A 22402-nucleotide genomic window follows, 5' to 3' on the forward strand; every position below is an offset into this window, starting at 1 on the left:
GACTGGCGATGTCGAATTGACCACCTGCTGCACGTCAAATCACATTTGTACAGCTTGTAGATGCCAGCTTTCTACAAGTCCCAAGAGTTGGGAAAGCAGGAATCAAGTCCAATAATTGGCTAGCAAATCATTAGGATATGTACACTACTGCTGGCCAAAACTCACTCTTTTAAGAGCACACAAAAAAGGCTGTAGGAACCCACCATGGACCCATTTTTAACATGTTTGTGTTAGCGATGATGTAAAATGGCAAGAATTCATATTTCGCCTCAGATTTTAGTTTTTTTTTCTCGCAAAGGAAACAAATATTTGCATTTCAAAGCTCTTTCAGAGTGAAATGAAAAACAAACTCTTTATGGGTTTGGAGTCTTTTTTGGAAAAGTCTAGGGATGAAATGAATATGATTTATAGTTCATAAACGCACAGCTAATGCCAGTTTGTGTGAAAATGCTGGTGTTAAGTCATGCTTACAGCCCTGAGAGGGAATAAAGATCCACTAAAACTCTAGCTAACTGACTTTCAGCAATGTTTATGAGATATTAGCAAAGCTCTGGATCAGGAATCGAACCGTGAACTTGTTAGTTGAGTCATAACTCAAGGCGTTTTGTTGTAATGACGTTGTTTACCACATGTAGTTAAGAAAAGATGGCTATCAAGCAAGCAGAGAAAACACCAGGGCCTGTGACCCGAGAAAAGGTTTGCTCTTAAACCACTGACGGTGGGCCCGTCTCCTCAGCTGGATATGACTCGCTGTCTGCATAAATACCCTGTTATTTACCACCTTCCCCTATACAAACTCTATCGTTGGACTAAGATTGAAAGAATTTCCATTAAAATCACCCCATGATGCCCTGCTTTTTTTATGCATGCTGCCCTTGCTCTCCCTTTGCCTTTTTTTTGGTTCTTACAGCCCTCATTTCTCAAACCAGCAGCCGGCGTGTTATTCCTGACCAGGGGCTCCTGTGCTGACGGATGCCCTACCTTCTCTTCTTCTTCTCTCTGGGGACGTTTGCATTGTGAGGGCCCCGTTTGATGTGCGATGATGTATATTGTCTGCTGATCTGTCCCCTCTCGGGTTACCAGGGGCCTGAGTGGGACAGCGGTTGTGGGGAAGCTATAAAAGGGGGTCAGTTTTGAATGATCCTGTGGTTTGTGAGGACGATACCCCACAAAACAAAAAGAGTCACATTGTTTTGCCCACTTCCGTTCAGGGATATATGTGTGGTTTGAAACTCTATGCAGTTTGAGGGTGATGGAAAATAGGCACCCTTGTGAATATTCTGAGAATATGAATTGTGTGTGCTGGGGCCCCCTGTGCTTATTTCTAAACTTTGAAAGTCAGTTATTTTACATATTAAACAGACATATTAATATGGAAATATTCTTGTTTAATTAAACAACTGACTTTGTCAAGTAAACACCGTCTTCCGAATAATCACTGTACAGAATAGTAATTTACTCTATATCATTCAAAAGTTAAGTAGGTAAGATTTGATTTCATGTTATTAAAGTAAGTCTCTTTCGCTCACCTAGGCAGCTTTTATGTGATCAATTGTTTTGTGAGATATTTTTACAATTTAAAATATATGCTTTATATTTTAATAGTTTTTTCAGTCTTCAGTGTCACATGATTCTTTAGAAATCATTGTAATATGCTGTATATTGACTATACCGTATATGATAGCTTTGTGTCAAGAACAGACAAAAATGTAAGTTGTTATTCACTGATAATCTGCGATTGGATCTTTGAATAATTGAATCATTGGATCATAGGATCAGATTATTTATTGAAAAGGTCCAATGATTCATTCACCAATCAACCAGACAGCGCTACTTTATGTACCAATACTATATGGCTTTAGAAGGGTCATCTGGACCAATTTTATGATGCCTTTGTGGTGCTTTTTCCTTTTTGAAGCTTGTAAGCTTAATTGTAATTGCATAGAGAAGAGCATGGAAAATTGCCACAGAATTTTCTCCTTGTGTGATCCGTGAGATTTATTTTCATATCTTTGTGAATTATTCCTTTGACCAAAATCTGGACCTTAACTGGAAAATGATGTTCTTGTAAACATGGTTATTGATTTTGAGCTCTCTATGATGCAATTTTCATGTTAGAAAGAATCAAGAGTATAAGCATGGACTCAATTTTGACAGTTCTATTTATTTGTGACGTCGCCTTGGGTTGAATTCCTCTATTGTGCTCTTCAAAGCCCGAAACAGTCTTAACCGTGGCTATGATGCTTGACTAAGAAAGAGCTTTGATAGTGACTAAGTTAGTTTGCCATTGTAGAGTGCAGCCAGCTCCGTCATCTGCTGTGAATTTGCAGATAACATTTGTTTGAGGATATCAGCAGGGATTATTTTCTTGTTTCAGCTTGGACTGGTCATCTCTGCACACTGTATTAGGAAAGCATGGGTCTTGAGCAGGAAACATGAAACAAGATGAATAATCAAATCAAAATAAAAGCTTTTCAATCTCTGCCCCTGTTGTCAAAGTAAATCATGACCCTTAAAAAAAAAAAAAGTCATGGAGCCAAGTCATTTCTTAATCACTAAGTGTGTGAGTCTGGTAAGATTTCATCCGGATCCCTGCCAGAGACTTCAAAGCCAAAACAATTATTCCAAATGCTTTGAACGTCTTATTCTGAAAGAAAGCTTCCATGATTTTATTTTCCTCCACTAAAACAACCATAGCAAAAATAGGAAATGAAATATGATTCTCTGTTGTGTTCCTCACATAACCATCTGGTTTTCCCATCTAATTACAAAGGATCCCTTAGAGAATTGCAGGCAGGGCTATGCTACATAGATAGCGATATAATCGTTGTCAAACGTTGTTCTATTTATTTATAATTCAATTACAAACACGTCTCATAATACTGTTCTCAAGGGGGTTCCTAAACAATTCTTGCCACTCATAATACTCTTCACATTTTATATATACAGTATATAAAAGTTTTGGGATTGATAAGTCTCTTAAGCTCATCAAGACTGCATTTAATAAAAAATACAGTAAAAACTGTAACATTGTAAAGTATTATTATAATTTAAAATTTCTGTTTTCTATTTTAATATATTTTAAAATGTTGTTTATTCCTGTGATGGCAATGCTAAATGTTTAGCATCATTACTCCGGTCTTTAGTCTCACACCTTCAGAAATCATTCTAATATACTGATTTGGTGATCAAACCTTAAACGCATAAATCGGGTCATTAACGACCCGGGACGTCATTCAATACCCTTCCCCTCATTCATGTTTTAAAGTTAGATCTTTCAACTTTTTTCGTATTCCTCAATCTATTCATTATAAACAATATAACAAGAAAAAATAAATAAAAGAATGTCTGTTTTCTATAAGTATACTGTAGGGTCGCTAATGACCCAAAGTATGTAATAGTGTAAGTAGGCCTATATTTATTTCTGCGTGATTTATTCTCTGATGACTCAATAAGCAATTTAACTTCATTTGTCAAGGTGGCAATGTCCTACACAATGATGATGTGATCTTTCACTCATAATTACTGCAGGCATGAAACAAAATAATTCACAAGTATCCTCAGTGTAACGAAGTTAGTTGTTATGGGAAGGAGGAGTCGGGAACAGAGGTGGTGCTCACGAGACTGCGCTCTATTCCCCACGTCGGCGAGGGCTCTTTGACAGCGCGTTCCTCCTTCCTTCCGGTTTCGGCAGAATCGGCACCAGTGTGACAAGATATGTTGTTATAGGAAGAAGGAGGTGGTAACCGGCGAACATTCAAACACTTTAATAATCATAAAATAAACAAACAAAAAAACGAAAGTAAAGGTGACAGCCCCTTACGGACAACTGCCGCACACACATAAATATAACAGAAAAGTCCAGGCCTGGTCCTCCTGTGCCTGGTTTTGCCAGGAACACAAAGTTTCTCTGGGGAACGCAAAAGATTTGAAAAATATTTTTTTCTCCCATCCCAAATTTTGTCCACCACCATGTCCCTTTAGGGGCTCCGTAAAGAAGACTACTGACCGCAATCAAATATTAGTGTCACTGTCACTTGTTGGTGCTGGTGAAGAAGCTGTCAGCGGAGAAGCTTCCAAGTTCCAAAAGGTAACAAAATATGCTTTATTTTATTCTTTTATAATTGTTATTAAAATATCAGGAGAGTTTTATACTATTGCGGCAGTTAGAGATCCATACATGTTAGACTTAGATCCGGGTCACTAAAGACCCGAATATGTAATAATGATTGGCATGTAAGGGTTAAGAAAAAATTCCAATTGTTATCAGTGTAAAAAAAAGAAAGTTGTGCTGCTAAATATTTTTGTGGAAACCGAGATGATGGAAAGTTCAAAATACCTTTTTTTTTTTTTTTATGGAATCTTCTGTAACATTATAAATGTCTTTATTGTCACTTTTGATCAATTTAATGTGTCTTTGACTAATAGAATATATTACTTTCTTTAAAAAAAATCTTACTGACCCCAAACTTTTGAATGGTATATAATGATGTATGTTTATAGTCTTCTTTAGCTTCAGACAAGTGTACTAGAATTTGGAAAGAGGATATGCGATGTGTGCTTGTGAGGTTCCTCTCATGTTTTGCGGTTGAATTTGGCCACTGTCATTTGAGTGGAACTTCCTGCCATCTGCATTCAATCGAATTCTCTCACAGTTTCAAGCTTGCTTGTAAATATTGGAAGCAGCCTAACGTGAACGCCATACTCGGTAATGTGGGCCAATACAGTTGTGTACAGAGCTTGTTTTTGGCTGCAGGCAGCGACAGGACAGCCGTTGACTCCATTTGTGTGAAGAGCAGAGTGGATAATTTGTCTTTTATTGTAGTCAACTGAAATGAACTAGGCTAATAGGATGCCTGAAAGTGCATAGTAAAACTCCCTTCGTCATTTATTTATTGGAAATGGCGCGCTGACCATTAGCTGTCATACCTTAGGAATGCTTCAAATGAGAATATTAGCCTTGACTCATTCAGTACAGGAATTTGTGCTTAGAATGTTGGATACCGTACAAGACTGCATTTCACTTTTAATTACAAAAGCCAGTTTTCATAATAAGGATTATGCGAGAACTGTATTATTAAGTCACAACCCTGACAGCCTGATTTAGTGTGAAAAGAAATTTTGCAAGTGGAATTAATTTCACATAATCTTTGCAGGGAATTCAAGATAATTAAAATATGACATCAGAGGGCAAACAGAGAAACCAAAGCATTTTTCTTCAGAAGAAAAGCTCTATATCTGTTCAAACATGGCTTAATTGTTTTGTCTCGAAGCTTAGAATGACTACTAAGACATACAGAAGCAAAATAGTTTCTAGCATATAGCATATTTCTTCATGAGTTGCATGCTTGCGCACACACACAAAACAGAAACGACATAATACAGCCCGTACAGTTCCACTGCGGCAGTATCACGGGGCCTCAGAGGTCCCGAAGTTCTTGTGTTTTTACAGAGCCCCAAAGAGCCGTCAAGATCCCATAAAAGCCAGAACAGCAGCCTGTGATGAGGAACCCTGAGTCTTAATGTTAAAGCTGTACGTTTTTACAGCACAAGACACAGGAATTTACCGCAGCCCCGTGCTACTGATGCATTTACATTGTAATCACCCCCAGTGTTTCACACTCTATAGATTTCAGTGGGCCTGATATAAAATTGTTTCCAGTAACCTCATCCTGTACGTACTCTACAAAACAAGAGCTCTATTTATGAACCCGTTTCTTACTGCTGTTCATTATAAAACAACTTTGTTGTTCTATTTTTACAGTGCATTATTTTAAAAGGAACATGACATGATTTAGTTTTAATTGGTAAAATAACTGCTTTCACTTTTAGCACAGTATATTTTAACATGTTATTTTATTTCTGTGAGGCGAAGCTTAATTTGCAGCATCATTACTCCTGTCTTCAGTGCCACATCGTTCTAATACTGATTTGCAGCTCAAGAAACATTTCTTATTATTATCAATGTTGAAAACAGTTGTGCTGCTTAACATTTTTGTGGAAACTGGGATGATAGAAAGTTCAGAAGAACATCATTTATTTGAAACAAAAATCTTTTGTAACATTATAAATGTCTTAAAACTCTATAAGTTTCAGTGGGCCTGATGTAAAATCATTTCCAGTAACTTGGATGTATCCTGGATGTAGAGTAAAATGAGAATTTGGGTTATGATTTACAGTAGATGTACATTTTGTTCTAAGACAATAGAATAGAAGACAGCGCAATAAAGCCATGTCTCATTGGACTCTAAAGGGGTTATAGCTGTAAAAACACCCCAACATCCTTGCTCCTTCAGTGAAACGGCCTTTTGATGATGGCAAACATTTTTTTGATGATGATCATGCTCAAAATGGTTGAAGATAATGATTATTATGGCTGCATTGAAGATGACTGTTGATTTTCAGGATCATTGAGCATCAATTTTGAAGGATGACCTGAATGCTTGTGGCTTTGGAAAGTTTTAAAAGTCTGTTAGATGGCAGGAGTTGCATTGTACCTTATTTGAACTGATGAGAGCATATCCATTACGTACTGAAAAGCTGGAGCCATGAACCCCATCCCTGGCGCAATGGGCATCGCCACAGCTCTGCCAGGTTCTCCAGCACCACCCTGACCCAGCCTCACCCGCTGCTTACTGGAAACCGAAGCGATGGTGGTCCAGATCCACCCACGTCAGTCCACAGAGGACAGACTCGCAGGCTCCCCCAGTGACAGCCTGTCACCAGCAGGTGGTGACATGCCCAAGTGGAACCCAGTAATTACAACAAAGGTATGGAAGAACATCAACACTGATCATGATGTCTGGAAGCATGTCAAGACGTTTGTCATTGGCTTGATCACAGACAGATTATCTTTTGCATCATTTTGTTTTGCTGTGAGTGTGTAAACCACGGCTGATACCGTTTTAAAATGGACATGTAATGCTTTAATCACTGTGAACCTTGATTTATAAGGTTGTCTTGTCCAAGCGTGCGGTTTAGTCATTGGACCGTAGGAGTAGTGCAGGCAGTGTTTTGTGTTTGTTTGTGTTCAGTAGTCTGCGGTCAGTTCGGACTGTTTTAGGAGCCGAGGCTATTACGAAATCAGTGGGCAGCTGCATCTGTCCCTCTCACGAGCAAACGATTCTTCGTCTTTTGTTTGATGAACTCTTGTGTAAAGTTACAGCAGATCTTAAAACGTATTTTTTATAACCTAATTTTGTCTGTGCTACAGAAAGTAATCCTTTCATGTGGTTGCAAAAGAGAAAACCCTGCACAATATGCTAAAAAATTCAGTTTTTATTTACTCAACATCCATATTGTTCCAAACCCATAAGCTGTTTTTTTTTTTTTTTCGGTCCAAAGAATCTACTTTATCGAGCTCTTTTGCATACGACAAATAAAAAAAAAAGACAAATAAACTACAAGCAACTACATTTATGATACTTTCATGATGCTTTTATTGTATTTTGTATCATAGACATTGTCATTATGAACTATATGAAATTTCTCCTTTTGTTTCCCACATAAAAAAAACCCACATGAGACTGAGTAAATAATTACAGAATATTAATTACCTTAGGTTTTTAGAGGACATATTTCTGCTAAATGTGGAATAAGTACATTAAGTACAAAGTACTTTACTCTTTAATAGCTTTACACCTAAAAAAATACATAAGGGTGGTTTCTTTATGAGATGGCCATCATTTTCTTTTCTTTGCTTTTGGTATACCTTGTTTCCTTTTGACATGAAACATATACTAACAGCTGTATGCTGTAAAGGGACATTTTTTCCCCCTAGTAGTGAAACACAAACTAGGATTTGCCTTCATACAGAAACTGCCATAACAAACCAATTTCATCCTTATGAAAGTCCTGGTCTGGTGGTACCAAAAATCTAGCAAGAAAAACAGTAATTTCAGTCCCTCCTAATTTAATCAAGTTTTTTCTCTCTCTGCCATGCACCTGTTTAAGGGAACCTTCCTCCAGACTTTGTTATTTTTCATTTTCTTGTGCCCTCAGGTTTTCAATCAAACCTTCATTACTAAGCAAACAAATAAGTTCCGGGTCTGTGTGGAGACACAAATATAGACATGAGTTATGAGATTTAAAGATGGAAAAGGCTCTTGTCGATAATATGCAACATCTGCACTGGACACTGCAGCCGTGTTGAGGAGCGCAAGAGAATTCAGTATAATCCCACTGCTCATGCGTCTGCTGACCTTGTCACCTAAAGAAAAAAAGACCATAAAAAGGAAAAAATAAAGACAGTGAGAGAAGCTGAGAAATAAAATATGAAAAAGAAACTAGATTTCTATATTTTTTCTAATGAAAATGTGAATGGTATACTTGAATAGACTGTTGTAGGTGGCTGCCAGGGTGTTGCTATGCAGTCAAGGTGTTTTGGGTAGGACTACAGCAAATAATCGATTAAATTGATTAACCAATTTCATTCAGTTGATTAATTGCGGATGTGCACCAGACACAGAGAAACTTAGCAGCAACAATTTACAAAATGCATTTATATAGAAATGGTCTATGGTCACAGAGCGAGTTTCTATGGGAAAAGTGCTCAATCCAAGTGAAGCATTTAATAAGGTTCTCTCTTGCTTCAATGAGGCATAAGCACTTTCATGACGGTTCCTGTCAGGTACGTATGCTGTTTAATGTGCTTGAGATGCCATTTCCCTGGTGTATAACTTATATGTGATGGTTATATTCTTTTCTGTAAAATGTTATAATTCATGCAAATATTTTTATTCTCATAAAGCAGAGTCTCTATTAAATTTCACGCTTAAAATCGGCATGAAATGAAAATTCACTTACCTATTTTCTCAATGCATATAGATCTTATTGTGAACAATTCATCCACGTTTTTACCTTGTAATTTTTAATCAAAATGTCATTACTGGACCATCTCATGAAAATGACAGACTCCTCTATGGCGATATATGCAGGATTTCTCCAATTATTTGATCTGCTTAAAGTGTAACTTTGCCGATTTTATAACCCACTTTGTATTGTTACAATGTTGATAGTATATGTAAATGAACAATGTTTACTCATTCTCCGTGTTACCTGGACTCAGAAATTCACGTTTATTTGTCAGCAAAAACGTTCAGCTCCGGGTACTTCGTGAAAACTACAGATTATACTTTCACGTTTTCGTATCCCCGCCCACAGACAGTCAGATCGAGAGGTTTATTAACAGAAAAGTTATTGTAATGGTAGGTTTATCACTGAAATTAGTATTGTACTGTCTACTCTTTAAACAGTATAATGGTCAAATGGACCATGACTAAGGCAACATCTTTCTTGCCTGTATGTGACGATGTTTTGCTTCAGGTGGTTTGGTGGAACTGAAAGAACGGCAGTTTCTTTCAGTTTTTCCCCTCCGTTTGGCCTAAAACACTGTGTTCGTGGTTATCCAGTTTGAAATGTTGAGTTTTCAACGAGCTCCCACTAAACATTTATTCTTACACCCCGGAACAATACAAGTTGACACCATTATGACTAAAAGTTTGCTAAGAAGTATTTTCTACTAAAGAAAGGTGGTATTTGACTCTGTTAATTGGATCCATATCAATATATCCATAGCAGTGCATTATGGGTGTTGAAGTTTTTATTGCTATTTGGCAAAAGGTAAGACAGCAGCCTTTTTTCGCTGTTTTCTCTAGTCAGGTACACTGATTTCAAAAATTCTTTCGCCTTTCTATATAGGCAGCCAAGTTTTATTGAAAGTCCAGTAGTAAAGTACCCCATTAAACCCTGCCCCTGCAAGCTCACGTTTGAATGCAACACACGCATCTCAAAATCCAATCAACAAACAATGCATAAAACCAAGCTCCTGTCCTACATTTTTTTCTGTAGTTTATTCTTTGATAAACTGGTACTATGTCACAATACAGGAGAAAATATCTGTCGCTACTTCAGTTTTATCACGACATTAAAACAAAAACATATGCATGCATGCACATCAAATAGACATTAGAGAGCAACAGAGAAAGGAAAGGCATAGCAAAAATGTTGACTAAATATTAGAAATGAATTGAAACAATGTATAAAAATATGCAAACAGTAGAGTATGGCACTAGCAATGCCAAGGTCATGGGTTCGATTCCCAGGGAAAGCATGAACTGATTAAAATATGTACCTTTAATGCAATGCAAGTTGCTTTGGATAAAAGCATCTGCCAAATGCATGAATGAAACTACTACACATGTTTGTATTCATAGTCTTAGAGCCCTAGGAACATTAGGCAGGATGTAGAGTTGCTTTTTAAATGTACGCAGGAAATAAAATTTGTGTTTTTGTTTTAATCTGATTAATCAAAGAAATAATCAATAGTTGAATCCATTATGTAAATAATTGTTAGTTCCAGCCCTATATTGGGAGGTTTATAAGTGGTTTCCTCCGCAAGTCTTTATGATATTATATGATGTAAGTCTTTAGGATTTTGTTCTTTTTAAGGTCCACCAGGTTGAACTAAACATTGTCAGACCCGTTTGAAAAATGATAGAGCTTCTTTTCTCAACAAGGCGCATGATATGAGGTATCACAGATGTCAACGTTTAATCCCTAACCCAAAGTATGAGCACTAGAAATAGTGATCCCCACCTTAGCTAGCCCCACTAATGAGTTAATAAGGCAAAAAAGGACAAACAAATATAGGAAGAAGAGTGCATCAGAGAGTTCTGATCCTCATTAACTGTTTAAGTGCGGATGATATGATTTATGGTGCTAAAGTGGCCTGAGTAGAAATGTCACAGTGCATTTCCAGACGCATCTGTCTTGTGGTTTGGCAGCTTGTTGTTCTGTAGACTCACGTGTTTGACGTGCATTAGAATCGATACACACATATGTGAGCCAGCACACACATGCATACGTGCACCCCTTTCCCATCCTCTCTCTGTTCTGCAGTATTACTGCATCTTCACACATCTGCTTTCCATTGCCAGCATCTCTGAAGACTTGAAAACATTAAATGCTGGCACAAGCTCGGTCTCACTCCAGCACTTAATGCTGCACTTAGGTGACTTGAAAGGCAGGAGGCGAGAATTGTAGAAAATGAAGTGTCACCGAAATAAAAAATCACCTGAGATTACCACCAATTACATTTAATAATGGCCGACCCATCTGCTGATCAGATGCAGGGAGTCTCCGTGGTCCAGCGGTGGGGTTATGGGATGGGGGAGGTTGCACTGTGTCTTCTCCTACTGTATGGTACTGTAAAGCAGTGATTCGTAACTGCTTTTACTTCACCATTCCAAACTAGTAATAATGAAATTGTTTATCGAATAAAATGTAAACAAAAATTCTAACACTGATAGTGTCTACACGCACAATACCCTGATAACTAAAACAAAGAAAAACATGTTTACATGAGATTTTAAATGATCCGGTTTTTCTCCAGTTGTGATGTCAGACATGTGCAAAAAGACATGCATTTTCAAAAGTAATTGGAAAAGGTATTTAAATACACTACTATTCAAAAGTTTGGGGTCAGTATGAGTGTTTAATGTTTTTGAAAGAAGTCTCTTATGCTCACCAATTTTACATTTATTTGATCAGAAATACAGTAAAATATTAATATTTGAAATATTATTCCAAGAAATATTACAATTTAAAATAACGGTTTTCTATTTTAATATATTTTAAAATATAATTTATTCCTGTGATGGCAAAGCTGAATTTTCAGAATCATTACTCCAGTCTTCAGTGTCACATGATCCTTCAGAAATCATTCTAATATTCTGATTTGCTGCTCAAGAAACATTTCTTATTATTATCAATGTTGCAAACAGTTGTGATGTTTTTAATTCTAAATATGTTGGACACCATGACCACCACTTTTTTGTTTTAGAAAAGTTCAAAAGAACAGAATTTATTTGAAAGAAAAAAAGTCTTACTGACCTCAAACTTTTAAATGTTAGTGTACAAAGTAAAATGGCAGTAAATGGACAAAGTAAATGGAAAATATAGGCAATATTTTTTTTCCCTATTATTTATGACCTTAATTTGACTGAATAAGGGATTTTCATGACCTTACACTTCAATTAAAATGTATTAATATTACCATGATCTGCATAGACCTAAAATATGCCAAATAATTAACAGGACAAATTGACTGTTTAAAAATGTATGATTTACCAGTCCAATACTGTGTTATTAATTTCCAAATGATAGATGAAGCTGCGCCAAATAATGTAGAACTTTATTAGAAGCAGAGACGTTGTTTGACGTCAACAACAAAATATATGGGAAGTGTTTTCTCTGGCTTTTTAAAGATTGATGAGTCTGGATAAGATGGATATGTAGCATGGGAGCGTTTGCCATTTAAAACAGTTTTGTTACTTGTTCAGAGTCCAAAAGCCTTGTTCTTTTGTAAATGTGAAACAAGAAAGACAATGGAAGTGTTTTTCTCCCCTGAGTTGGGTACTGCTCTGTGATTTTGTTCTTGTGTTTTTTGTGAATGAAGCCAGCACCTCAGTCTGGTCTTCATCACAGAGCTCTGCTTTACCCTCAGGTGTTATTGGCACCGCACAGCAGTGATCTCACACCCAAGATTGTCATTCCTTAATGGCTTCTGAATGCTTGCAAACCTGCTCCCTCCTTTCCCCTTTCTTACATTTGGTCAAGGATCAGAGGTCTTCTGAGAGTGCTGAAGAAACATGCATCTCTGTTCTGTCTGTCTTCCAGGTATAGATGAGAGCCAATGTGTTGAAACCATCCTTTTCAGTTTGATTTTTCATGACAAGTCTGGGAAAGAAACTCTTTTGAAGGTTTCTGTTATATATACAGTGCTGTGCATAAGTCTTAGGCATATTAGTATTTTCATCCCAAAAAAGCCAGTTATTTATATATTTTGCTGTAGTGTGTCAATAGGAAATATCAGTTTACATTTCCAAACATTCCTTTTGCCATTAATTGTAATAATCCAGTGATATTTTTGTAAGCACGAGGAGTCTGACAACAGCCGGTATGATCCTCACGGAGATCTGAGCTCACCATCTTCAAATCCATCTGTGATTACATGAAGAAACAGAAAAAACTGAGACAGATTTAATCCAGAGGAACTTCTGCAACGTCTACAAGATGCTTGAAGAAACTTTCCTGCAAAGCTACCTGAAAAACTATGCACAAGTGTACCTAGGACTATAGAAGTACACTGATAAATAAAATCTATTTATGACATTATTTTTTAAAGCATCCTCACTTAGGGGGGCCAAGCTTGACACAGGGGCAACACCCTAGAACCACCCCTGAGTCAGGGCCTTGTGTGCTCCGTGGCCTGTGGTGCTCATGTGGTAAATGCAGGTTTGAATCTAGCCTCCCCAATAATTTCCTTTCCACTGTTTCCATCAATGCAATAAAACCCTAAAATAATACTTTAAAATACAATAAAACATAAATATAGTTATGTATCTGATGATACATGAAGTTTTTAGTGCAAGTAGGCTGTAGATTCCACTGCTCTCTGAGAATTAAAAATTCTCTCTTTCTTTTTTTTCTCTCTTTTTCTCTTTGTCCCAGCTTTCACAACGGGAGCTTTCACAGACTTCCACCTTCTGACCAAAACCCAGAGCAATACTCAACAGTGAATTACTATTGCAAATTCAATATAAATCCAATCTAACGCTCTGTCCAACTTTCCAAATGTGGAGAAGCTTCTCTTATGCAACCTTGCCATGACTAATTCTGTTAATGTAACAAAGCATCAAATCTTTAAACCTCTCCAATAGTTCTGTCCATATAGGCTTTTAGTGTGAACTTGGACCTGAATTGATGTAACTTGGCAGCACATTTTTGGAGTTGGACAATAATGCATTAAAAGAATCATATGGAGTGTGAAGTATTCTGATGCTGAGCCATTTGCCTCATCTTCTGCAGGTTGGATGTGCAATTTCTGTGTTGCACAAGAGTTTGGATTAGGGAGAATCATCTAAACTCCAGTCATCACCTTCAGCAAAGGCATTTCATCTACTATCTGTGACTGTTGTTATGCATTTAATCAACAGTGCCTCAAAAGTTCACCTGCTATTTCGAAAAAACATACATATCTGTGTCTTCAGTTCCTCATGGTTGCTTAAATAGCTATTTTGGGGGGTTAAAGGGTCTCAGCTAAAGGGCTAACATCAATTTTTTTTCACAAGCTGCCTCTTGTGGGTAGAATTGCATCCCAGATATGATATTGAGCAATTCTGAAAATCTGTAAAACAGATTTGTGTTGAAAATTCCTGTGGCTTCTGGCTATATTCTCTCTGCACCTCATCAGCAGTATAGCTTACCTCTACTTGAGTTTGTGGCATTTGAAGGCTTCTTTTGAAACCGATTATTAGTGTCGCATACAGGAATTAGGTCTAAAATATGTTTAAAATATATAATTTCTATTTAAAATGAGGGCACAGCATAGTAGCTTACTAAGGGATGCAAGAATAGGAGGACGTGATTAAAAGAACGTTAGTTTTTGTGTGAAACAAACTATCCCAACGTCATTGACAAACCTCTCAATCCTCTCCAAATGAAGCAAGAAAGCCCATGGCTTTAGCTCAGCGATCAGTGATGTTATACACAAACACAGTTTGACTTTCCAACTGTGGGATTTTTAAGCCAAGAAAAAATGATCCAAAATTTAATAAACAACCATTATTCTTTGAATGGATGTGAAAAGTGTGTTTCTTCTGTTTATTGAGTTCAGGGATCCAGCATGTGCTTTACAGGACCTGCGTGTCTTGTGACCTTCTGTTCCACCGTTTCCCTTTCTCTCATTTCTTCTCGCCTCTCAACACTAATTTCTTTGTTTCCCTCACTTTTTTTCCCCTCTGCTTTAAAGCAATGACTTGTCACCTTCTCATTTTGTGTACTTGGAAACAATATCTTACCAAACTTCTTTTGTCTTTGGTTTGGCTGTATACACAAGTTTAGATGCTGGTTTTGATCAGACTTCAATGGGTGGTGCATTAATATCATCATTGTGAGCAATGATATTGCTGAAATTGAGTTAATAAAAAACTTGAAAGATGCAGGCACCCACACTGGAGTCAAAAAGAGTTTTGGCTTTCCTTCAGTGAATATTTCCAAACACTATGAAATCATATTTTATTTAGATTACATTTGCTATACACTCAGTTTCTCCTCGTGCAATGACACACTGTAGGCCTATCTCACTTACCAAATAAATAAATAGACATATGTTGATTTGAGTTGAGAATATTGGCCAGTCAGAATCAAGTATTCCAGAAAGTCATGCAATGGATTTAAAAAGTTTGACAAATGATTTAAAGATCTGTAATTGTTACCTATTGTATTTCCCACCTGTTTCAGTGAATGGAGGATGTATCTCATTCTGTTCAGAGAAGGAGTGCGCTCCTGAATTGACAGCAGAAGAAGGAACCTCACTGCGCTCTGGGCAGAACCTGCCAGTTCAGTCTGGAGCCCAGTACCACCACAGAAACCACTGTGAGCAGCCCGGACAGAACCTTCACCTGCAGGAGAGCCCCCACCGAGACGCCAGGTGAGACCTCCCAGCACATCTGCGCACTTGGATAGGTCAGCAAGAACAGTCGCTACATGAGAACTTACTTTCATGACAAAACAGTAACTAAATGCTCTATTTAAAATATTAAGTGAATTTTGAACATTTTGAAGCATAATGTTATTTACATTTAGTTTTGACTAATTAACTACAGATCTGATCTCCATGACACTGACTGTTTATTTGCTAAAACGCTGAAAGATCATTGTAATTTATTTTGCATAACCTAATTAATGTTCATGAGTGATTGTGAATACACCGCCTCCCACCTACACTACCATTTAAATGTTTGGGGTCAAATTTTTTTAAAGAAAGTATTTCTGTTAAATTAATCAAAAGTGACAGTAAAGACATTTACAATGTTACAAAAGATTTCTATTTCAAATAAATGCTGTTCTTTTGAGCTTTCCATTCTTCAAAAAAATCCAGGAAAAAAATGTATAATGTTTCCACAAAAATATTAAGCAGCACAAAAGTTTTAGACCATTTATAAGCTTTTATTGAGCACCAAACTCATGTGATTGAAGACTTAAAGGTCCCGTTGCATGCGATTCCATGTTTCAAACTTTAGTTAGTGTGTAATGTTGCTGTTAGAGCATAAATAATATCTGTAAAATTATAAAGCTCAAAGTTCAATGCCAAGCGAGATATTTTATTTAACAGAAGTTGACTACAAAAAACGGCTCGATTGGACTACACCCCTCTACATCCTGCATTAGTGACATCACCAGAACCGTTTCTTGACTAACCTCCGCCCACAGGAATGCTCCCTCAACTCTACTGGCTACTTGCACACTTCTTATAACTTAGCCTACTGTGTTTACTCAGCTCTTACGGTGATTTTCTGAAGTAAAACTGACGCTTCATCTTTTGTGTGATGTACAATAAACTTTATTAAACTCATCAGTACATGTTTGATCATCATTCAGACAGCAGACTTGTAGGCTATTAATAAATAATGGATACATAGCCTACAAGCAGATGACAAATACGTTATAATAACCGTAATTAAACTACTAAACTATACCTGTTTCATCTCTATACAGCACTCTGACTCTGTAGGCATTATTGTCCGACTCGAAATGAACGCCGTTACTGAGAGTTTCTGATATTATCATCATTCCGTGAGATGAATTTTTCCTGACAGACTGAGCACGAGCTCATGAAGCTCCGCCCCCTGTGTCGTCCAGCAGCACCTCATTTGCATTTAAAGGGGACACACTGAAACGGCTCGTTTTTCTGAGCCCCAAAAAATGTCAATTTAAACATGCTGTAAAAAATGATCTGTTGGGTATTTTGAGCTCAAACTTCACATACACACTCTGGGGACATCAGAGACTTATTTTACATCTTGTGAAAAGGGGCATAGAACGGGACCTTTAAGTAATGGGTGCTGAAATTCAGCTTTGCATCACAGAATTAAGTTACATTTTAAAATATACTAAAATAGAAAACAGTAATTTATTCTTTTAGAAGCATTAAAATTTTTTTTTACCAACCCTGAACCTTTGGACAGTAGTGTATTAAAACTCTTTTTTTATAACAACAACAACAACAACAAGTATTTGCTTTTGATTTTTATCCATGATTATCAGTAGATGAAGTGATTGTAAGACAGAAAAGGACACCTATTAAACACACTGTTCAAAATATAAAGTTGTACACTAGGATAGTAAATCTAGTAAAGTATGTAAAGCATTTAAAGGGGTAGTATAATGTCACAAGTATTTTTGTATTTTTCACAAGATGTAAAATAAGTATTTGATATTGAGTGTGTATGTGACGTTTTAGCTCAAAATAGCCCACAGATATTTTTATACAGCATGTTAAAATTTTCACTTTTTGAGGGTGAGCAAAAACTCACCGTTTATGTGTCTGTTCCTTTAAATGTAAATGAGCTGCAGATCCCGACACAGAGGGCGGAGCTTCAACAGCTTGTGTCCTTTTACCTCACACAGACTTGCACTGAAAATGTCAATATTTATGTTCAAACCGGATTCAGACAATAATGGAGAGCCTCAAGAAGAAGTGACAACATGTAGAATGCAACAGGACATTTCTGAATGGTTAGTTGATGAATTTAGGTAGCTTATGTGTAGTTATCTTCTAGTCATTGATTAGCATATTCTGTCATGATAATCTATGAATTGCGTTCCCGGGGGGCGGGGTTTATGTAAATTTTAGGGTTGGTGATGTCACTAACCTGCGAGGAATGTCGTGTAGTCCCTATACCAGCCATTTGTTGTAGTCCTTAAAAAACGATTTCTTTAAAAGCAAATATATTCCTTTGCTTTGAACTTTGAGCTTCGTAACTTTACAGATGTTGTTAATGCTTAAACAGCAACATTACACACTATCTAAAGTCAAAAAAGTGAAATCATAATCAACCACCCCTTTAAGATAGTCTCTGCGATTTTATAGTGATGCTAATTACATTAAGACTGTAAACATATCTGCAAGTCAAATAATGTAGGTTGTTTTATTGAGGCTTAATGCAGTGTGGAACAAGTCAAACAAGCCTGTCAAACACTGCAGTACTGATGGTGCTTCTTGGCTGCGTTTGTTTTTTAAACGGCTAGGAAAAGAGACTGTCCTCGGTTTTCTGTTGACTTCTGTGTAGCCGCAGTACAGTTGAAACCCATAGTTACAGCAAGGGATGCTTTCCAAAGTGCTTTCACTCAAAACACGCCATCCAACTCTCCCAATATTGTCGCTGAATGTCACTGCTCCTGCCAAACAGGAAGTGGTGAGCCTGAATGGAGCGACTCATGACAAACTTGAGGCTTCATTTAAGCCAGTGCGCTAGCATTAGCAGTTTCCCGCTCCAAGTGAAAAGGGGACTTAGACAAAATCCTTCATAGGCTGCTGGGACAGAGGGCCCTTCTCACATCATTCCAGAGCTTTGCACACAAATCCATAATGAGCAAACTGACAGGAATTATTATGTGGAAGATCACAGCGACGCACAGGGAAATTTGACCCCCCATTCAAGGGGGGCAAAGATTCCCACTATAATGGGGAGTATTGTAAACACAGAGCATTTAGAGGCCCACTATTATACCTCCAAAACCAGGTGACTTCTATTTAGCCCACATGTAGGCTTCGGTTAACCCCTATTGTGTCATCAAAGCCTGTCATACACAGAGCATGACAGCCTGCCTGTATTCATCTCTCTTTTCTTATTTTTAAATACCCATTCATAGCCATAGTTCAGGCCAAATTTCCTGCTTCATTTATTCATGGAATTGCTCAGGAGCATTTGTGGTGGATCTAACCAGTGTTTAAAGTACACCGCAGTGGAAACCCATCCAGTGACTGTTTCAGAAGAGAGGGGAACATAAAAAGTAGCTTCTGATCAGCACAAACCAAACATTATAACCTAATAAGACCATGTAAGGGTTTGCAAAATGAATCTCCAATCGCACCGCTTTTGGTTAAGCATTGTCAGTGTTAACAGAGATGTTTGAGAGCGCAGGCTTGCCAGGACCGGAGCACAGAGCTTGTCTGTGTCCGTGGTGTCTGACAGTGCAGAGTTGGCAGTACTTTGAGAAACCCTTGCCTTTATCTTTCAACAGGCCCGGGCTGTTAATAGCGTGCATATTCTTCCTGCTCCGTTCTGCCTAAACGCTCCTCATATTCCTCTGGGTGTGTTTCATTCTCCCGCAGGTCTGCTGGCTTTCAGACGGAGCTCAGCTCGTTGTCTCTGTCCGGTGGCGTCAATGGGTGTCATGCTTTGCCATCGTACCCCATCAAACAGGAGGGCTACAAGCTGGGATCGGCCCTGAGCGACTTTTCAGGAGGGATGGGAGCAGGTCGCAGGGAATTGGACCGTCCGAACAGCGGTGGTGGCGGCGATGACAGTAACTTAGCAACTGTTTTGTCATTGTCGGCAATGGCGGTGACTGTGTATCCATTTAATAATGAAGATGGCTCCTCCCCACTAGCTTTGTCCCCGAGCTCGCGTCACTCAGCAAGGCCGAATGCGAGTGGACTGAAGAGACGCTGCCTCTTGGTGGCCTCCCAGTCAGCCTCAGAGGGAATCGATATTGCCGCCAACATCTGCTCCTCCCAGATGTCCTGCGTTAACGGCCTGCGCACCAATTCGTCGTCGCCTACCGCCACCGCATTCTCCCACAAGCCTCTCCCCGCACCCAGCCCTCAGCTGCCGTCACCTTCCACCTCGTCCTGCCTCCTACCCCTGTCCTCCTCGTCATCGTCCTCCTCAGTGTCATCAGTGGAGCATTGTGAGGACGTAGCCTCCATGCAGCCGGGGCCTGGCGTGGTTAACGGCAACGGGCTTGGACTTCTCATACAGCCCGGTGCTCTGCTGGACAGCTGTACTCTGAAACAGGAACCGGTGGATGATTTCTCTCCAAGTGAGGAGGAGCTCTTTCAGCATCATTATCACCATCTGACGAGCCGTGGAAGCCACTGTGTTGGGCATTCCCACCATCACCACCACCACCACCACCACCAAACAGGCCCCCCACGGCCGCCCATGCCCCCTCCCTACCACCTGCACCAGTACATGGGCTCCGGCCCAGGAGCTCTACTGCATCTTCAGAGCCAGCAGCAGTCTCCACCCTCAGGCCTGCTGGCACAACCCAAACCCACAGGCCTGGTCGAACAGCAGGTGAGCGACAGGGAGGACGTATTTAGCGATAAGCAGGTGTGCCGCTGGATTGACTGCAGCGCGGCGTACGAGCAGCAGGAAGAACTGGTTAGGCATATCGAGAAGGTCCACATCGACCAGCGAAAGGGTGAGGACTTCACCTGCTTTTGGGCCGGATGTGTCCGTCGCTACAAACCCTTCAACGCCCGCTACAAGTTGCTCATCCACATGAGGGTTCACTCTGGAGAGAAACCTAACAAATGCATGGTAAGTGTTCACAGTTTTTAACTGGCTGTCAAAAGTGCACAATTTTCAGCAGTTTCCCATAATGAAATTCATAGAGGTGATTATAACTGGCAGCTGAAATGGCCTTGAAAAGGCATAAGCAGTATTTTGGACTGAGCTGTTTTAGTTGGAATCCTCAATGACTTTAATTTGAGTGGAAAGTTCGTGAAACCGAATGCCGGTATAATTATTTTTAATTAAGAAGGTCAGTTTTAAAATCAGTTTTTAAGTATGTATTATTAACAGAGGACAAATAATTCTTTCATTTAGCTTTATTAAATCAAATCTCTCTTTAAAGGCCCCCCAAAAGTGTTTCACAAATATACATTTTTTTATTTTATGTCAGTTTTATTCGAGAAATAGATTTGGAAGCTTCATTTTTTTGTAACAGCTTTCAATGGACCACCTATGCCTATTTTCCTCAACATTTTTTTTTTCACAACCATATCACATGGCATGAGAAATTATGATTTCAACCGAAAGCGCAGCTAACTTTTCCACTGACGGGTTTGGGTATTTAATTGGACCTGTAGTCTAGCTGTATAAATAGTGTTGTGGTGAAACCCGAAACATCCAGGTAAAACTCTCTGATTCCACAAGTCAACACACTAATCAATGTCAAAGTGCCTTTTCTAACATTCTCAGCTCAAGTGGAAAAATGGCTCCAGCCCCACCAATGCACAAGTCCAAATACACAATTAGTCCACAATTTGTATAGGGTGAAAATCTGTTTGTTTTCTTAAAATCTCTCTCTCTCTCTCTCTCTCTCTCTCTCTGTCTTTTCATTTTTTAAAATGATTGAGATAAAAAAAAAAACACATCTGTTTAACATGACCAAATAATGCATGCACTTGATCCCTTTAAATGGGAGGTTTAAACATTTAGCCATCCCACAAGTATTGAGCGAATTGGTTCTTTATCCAAACTAAACACTTGGAAAAATGTAGTAGTCTGTAAGAACGGAGCCGCAGAGGAGATGACCAGCGAAATTCCCCTCAGTTGCTCAATCTGAGAATGTTGGATTTCTTGTCAGATATATTCTGTTTCATATACAAGACTCTGTCCAAAATGGCTTTTATTTTACAGATACTTAAACAGACTGCTTTAAAGTCGGCATATTCCTTAAATTGCCAGGATACCTTTTTTTATCCAAATGATCTGTTTAGCCATGTCAATAGGAGACAGCTGTACGCTAATATGTGGAGTATGTTTCAAGGGTAACATTTATATTAGCTAGCATGAAGCAGTTCCGTTGAGGTTATTAATGACAAGTTTTGTTTATTCTCCCGAGGATGTTGGTTTACTCTGAGCTCACAGCAGCTGGACTGACAGATGTAATTAGATCATGTAAATTCCTTCCAAAACGTGCAACTATATTTTATGGCATTGCTGCGCACTCTGTGGCATAAACTTAGTAGTTCTGGAAAATATTTTCGTGACTTGTTGCATTTGCTGTTGTATATGCATTATTGTTTTGTTTTTTCATAATAATCTCTCTTTTTCTGACTTGCTCATACTTTTTCAATAGTGTTGTAGGGGTTCTGTTCTTCCTCTTAAAACTCTGCCCGGAGTATGTGGCAAGATCAGCCCTGGTGTCACAGCCTGTCAGAACAAACAAACACTCATTTTATTCAGATCGATACTATGCAGATGCTAAGATAGGAACAAACCCATGTATTGTTTTAAAATGGCTGGACATTGTTTCTGAATATAGTGAGAGCCTCTCACTGAGTCATCTTTGTCAAAGTTTAGTCTCTATTTTGCTAGAATCATGTTATCGTTTCCTACGCAAATAGGTGAAAAGAAAAATGTAAGTAAAACGTGAAAGCATTTTCAAGTGTTAGTGGTTTATTGAGTGGTTCCCAACCCGCAGTATGTGTAGCCTAGGTGGTAATTAAGATTTCAGGTGTTTTGTTAACAATTTAGGGCTGGCAAATATTAACTACTGACATATTTAAATTAATTAAGACAAAAAATTGTTGTGTGTAAAA

At 38.4% G+C, this 22402-nt stretch overlaps 1 protein-coding gene across 2 annotated transcripts in view; it reads left to right on the forward strand.

Annotated features, from left to right (window-relative positions):
* Positions 1-22402, forward strand: part of glis1b (GLIS family zinc finger 1b) — a 79344-nt gene that overhangs the window by 14755 nt on the left and 42187 nt on the right. Inside the window, exons 3-4 of one of the 2 annotated variants that reach the window (XM_081349728.1) lie at positions 15304-15493; positions 19181-20393. In XM_081349728.1, the coding sequence (XP_081205854.1) occupies positions 15304-15493; positions 19181-20393 (1403 nt within the window). The remainder of the gene's footprint in view (positions 1-15303; positions 15494-19180; positions 20394-22402) is intronic. The other variant, XM_081349729.1, reaches the window with a different exon arrangement.

This window comes from Scardinius erythrophthalmus (genome assembly GCF_964197995.2).
Source record: "Scardinius erythrophthalmus genome assembly, chromosome: 20".
Lineage (NCBI taxonomy): Eukaryota > Metazoa > Chordata > Actinopteri > Cypriniformes > Leuciscidae > Scardinius > Scardinius erythrophthalmus.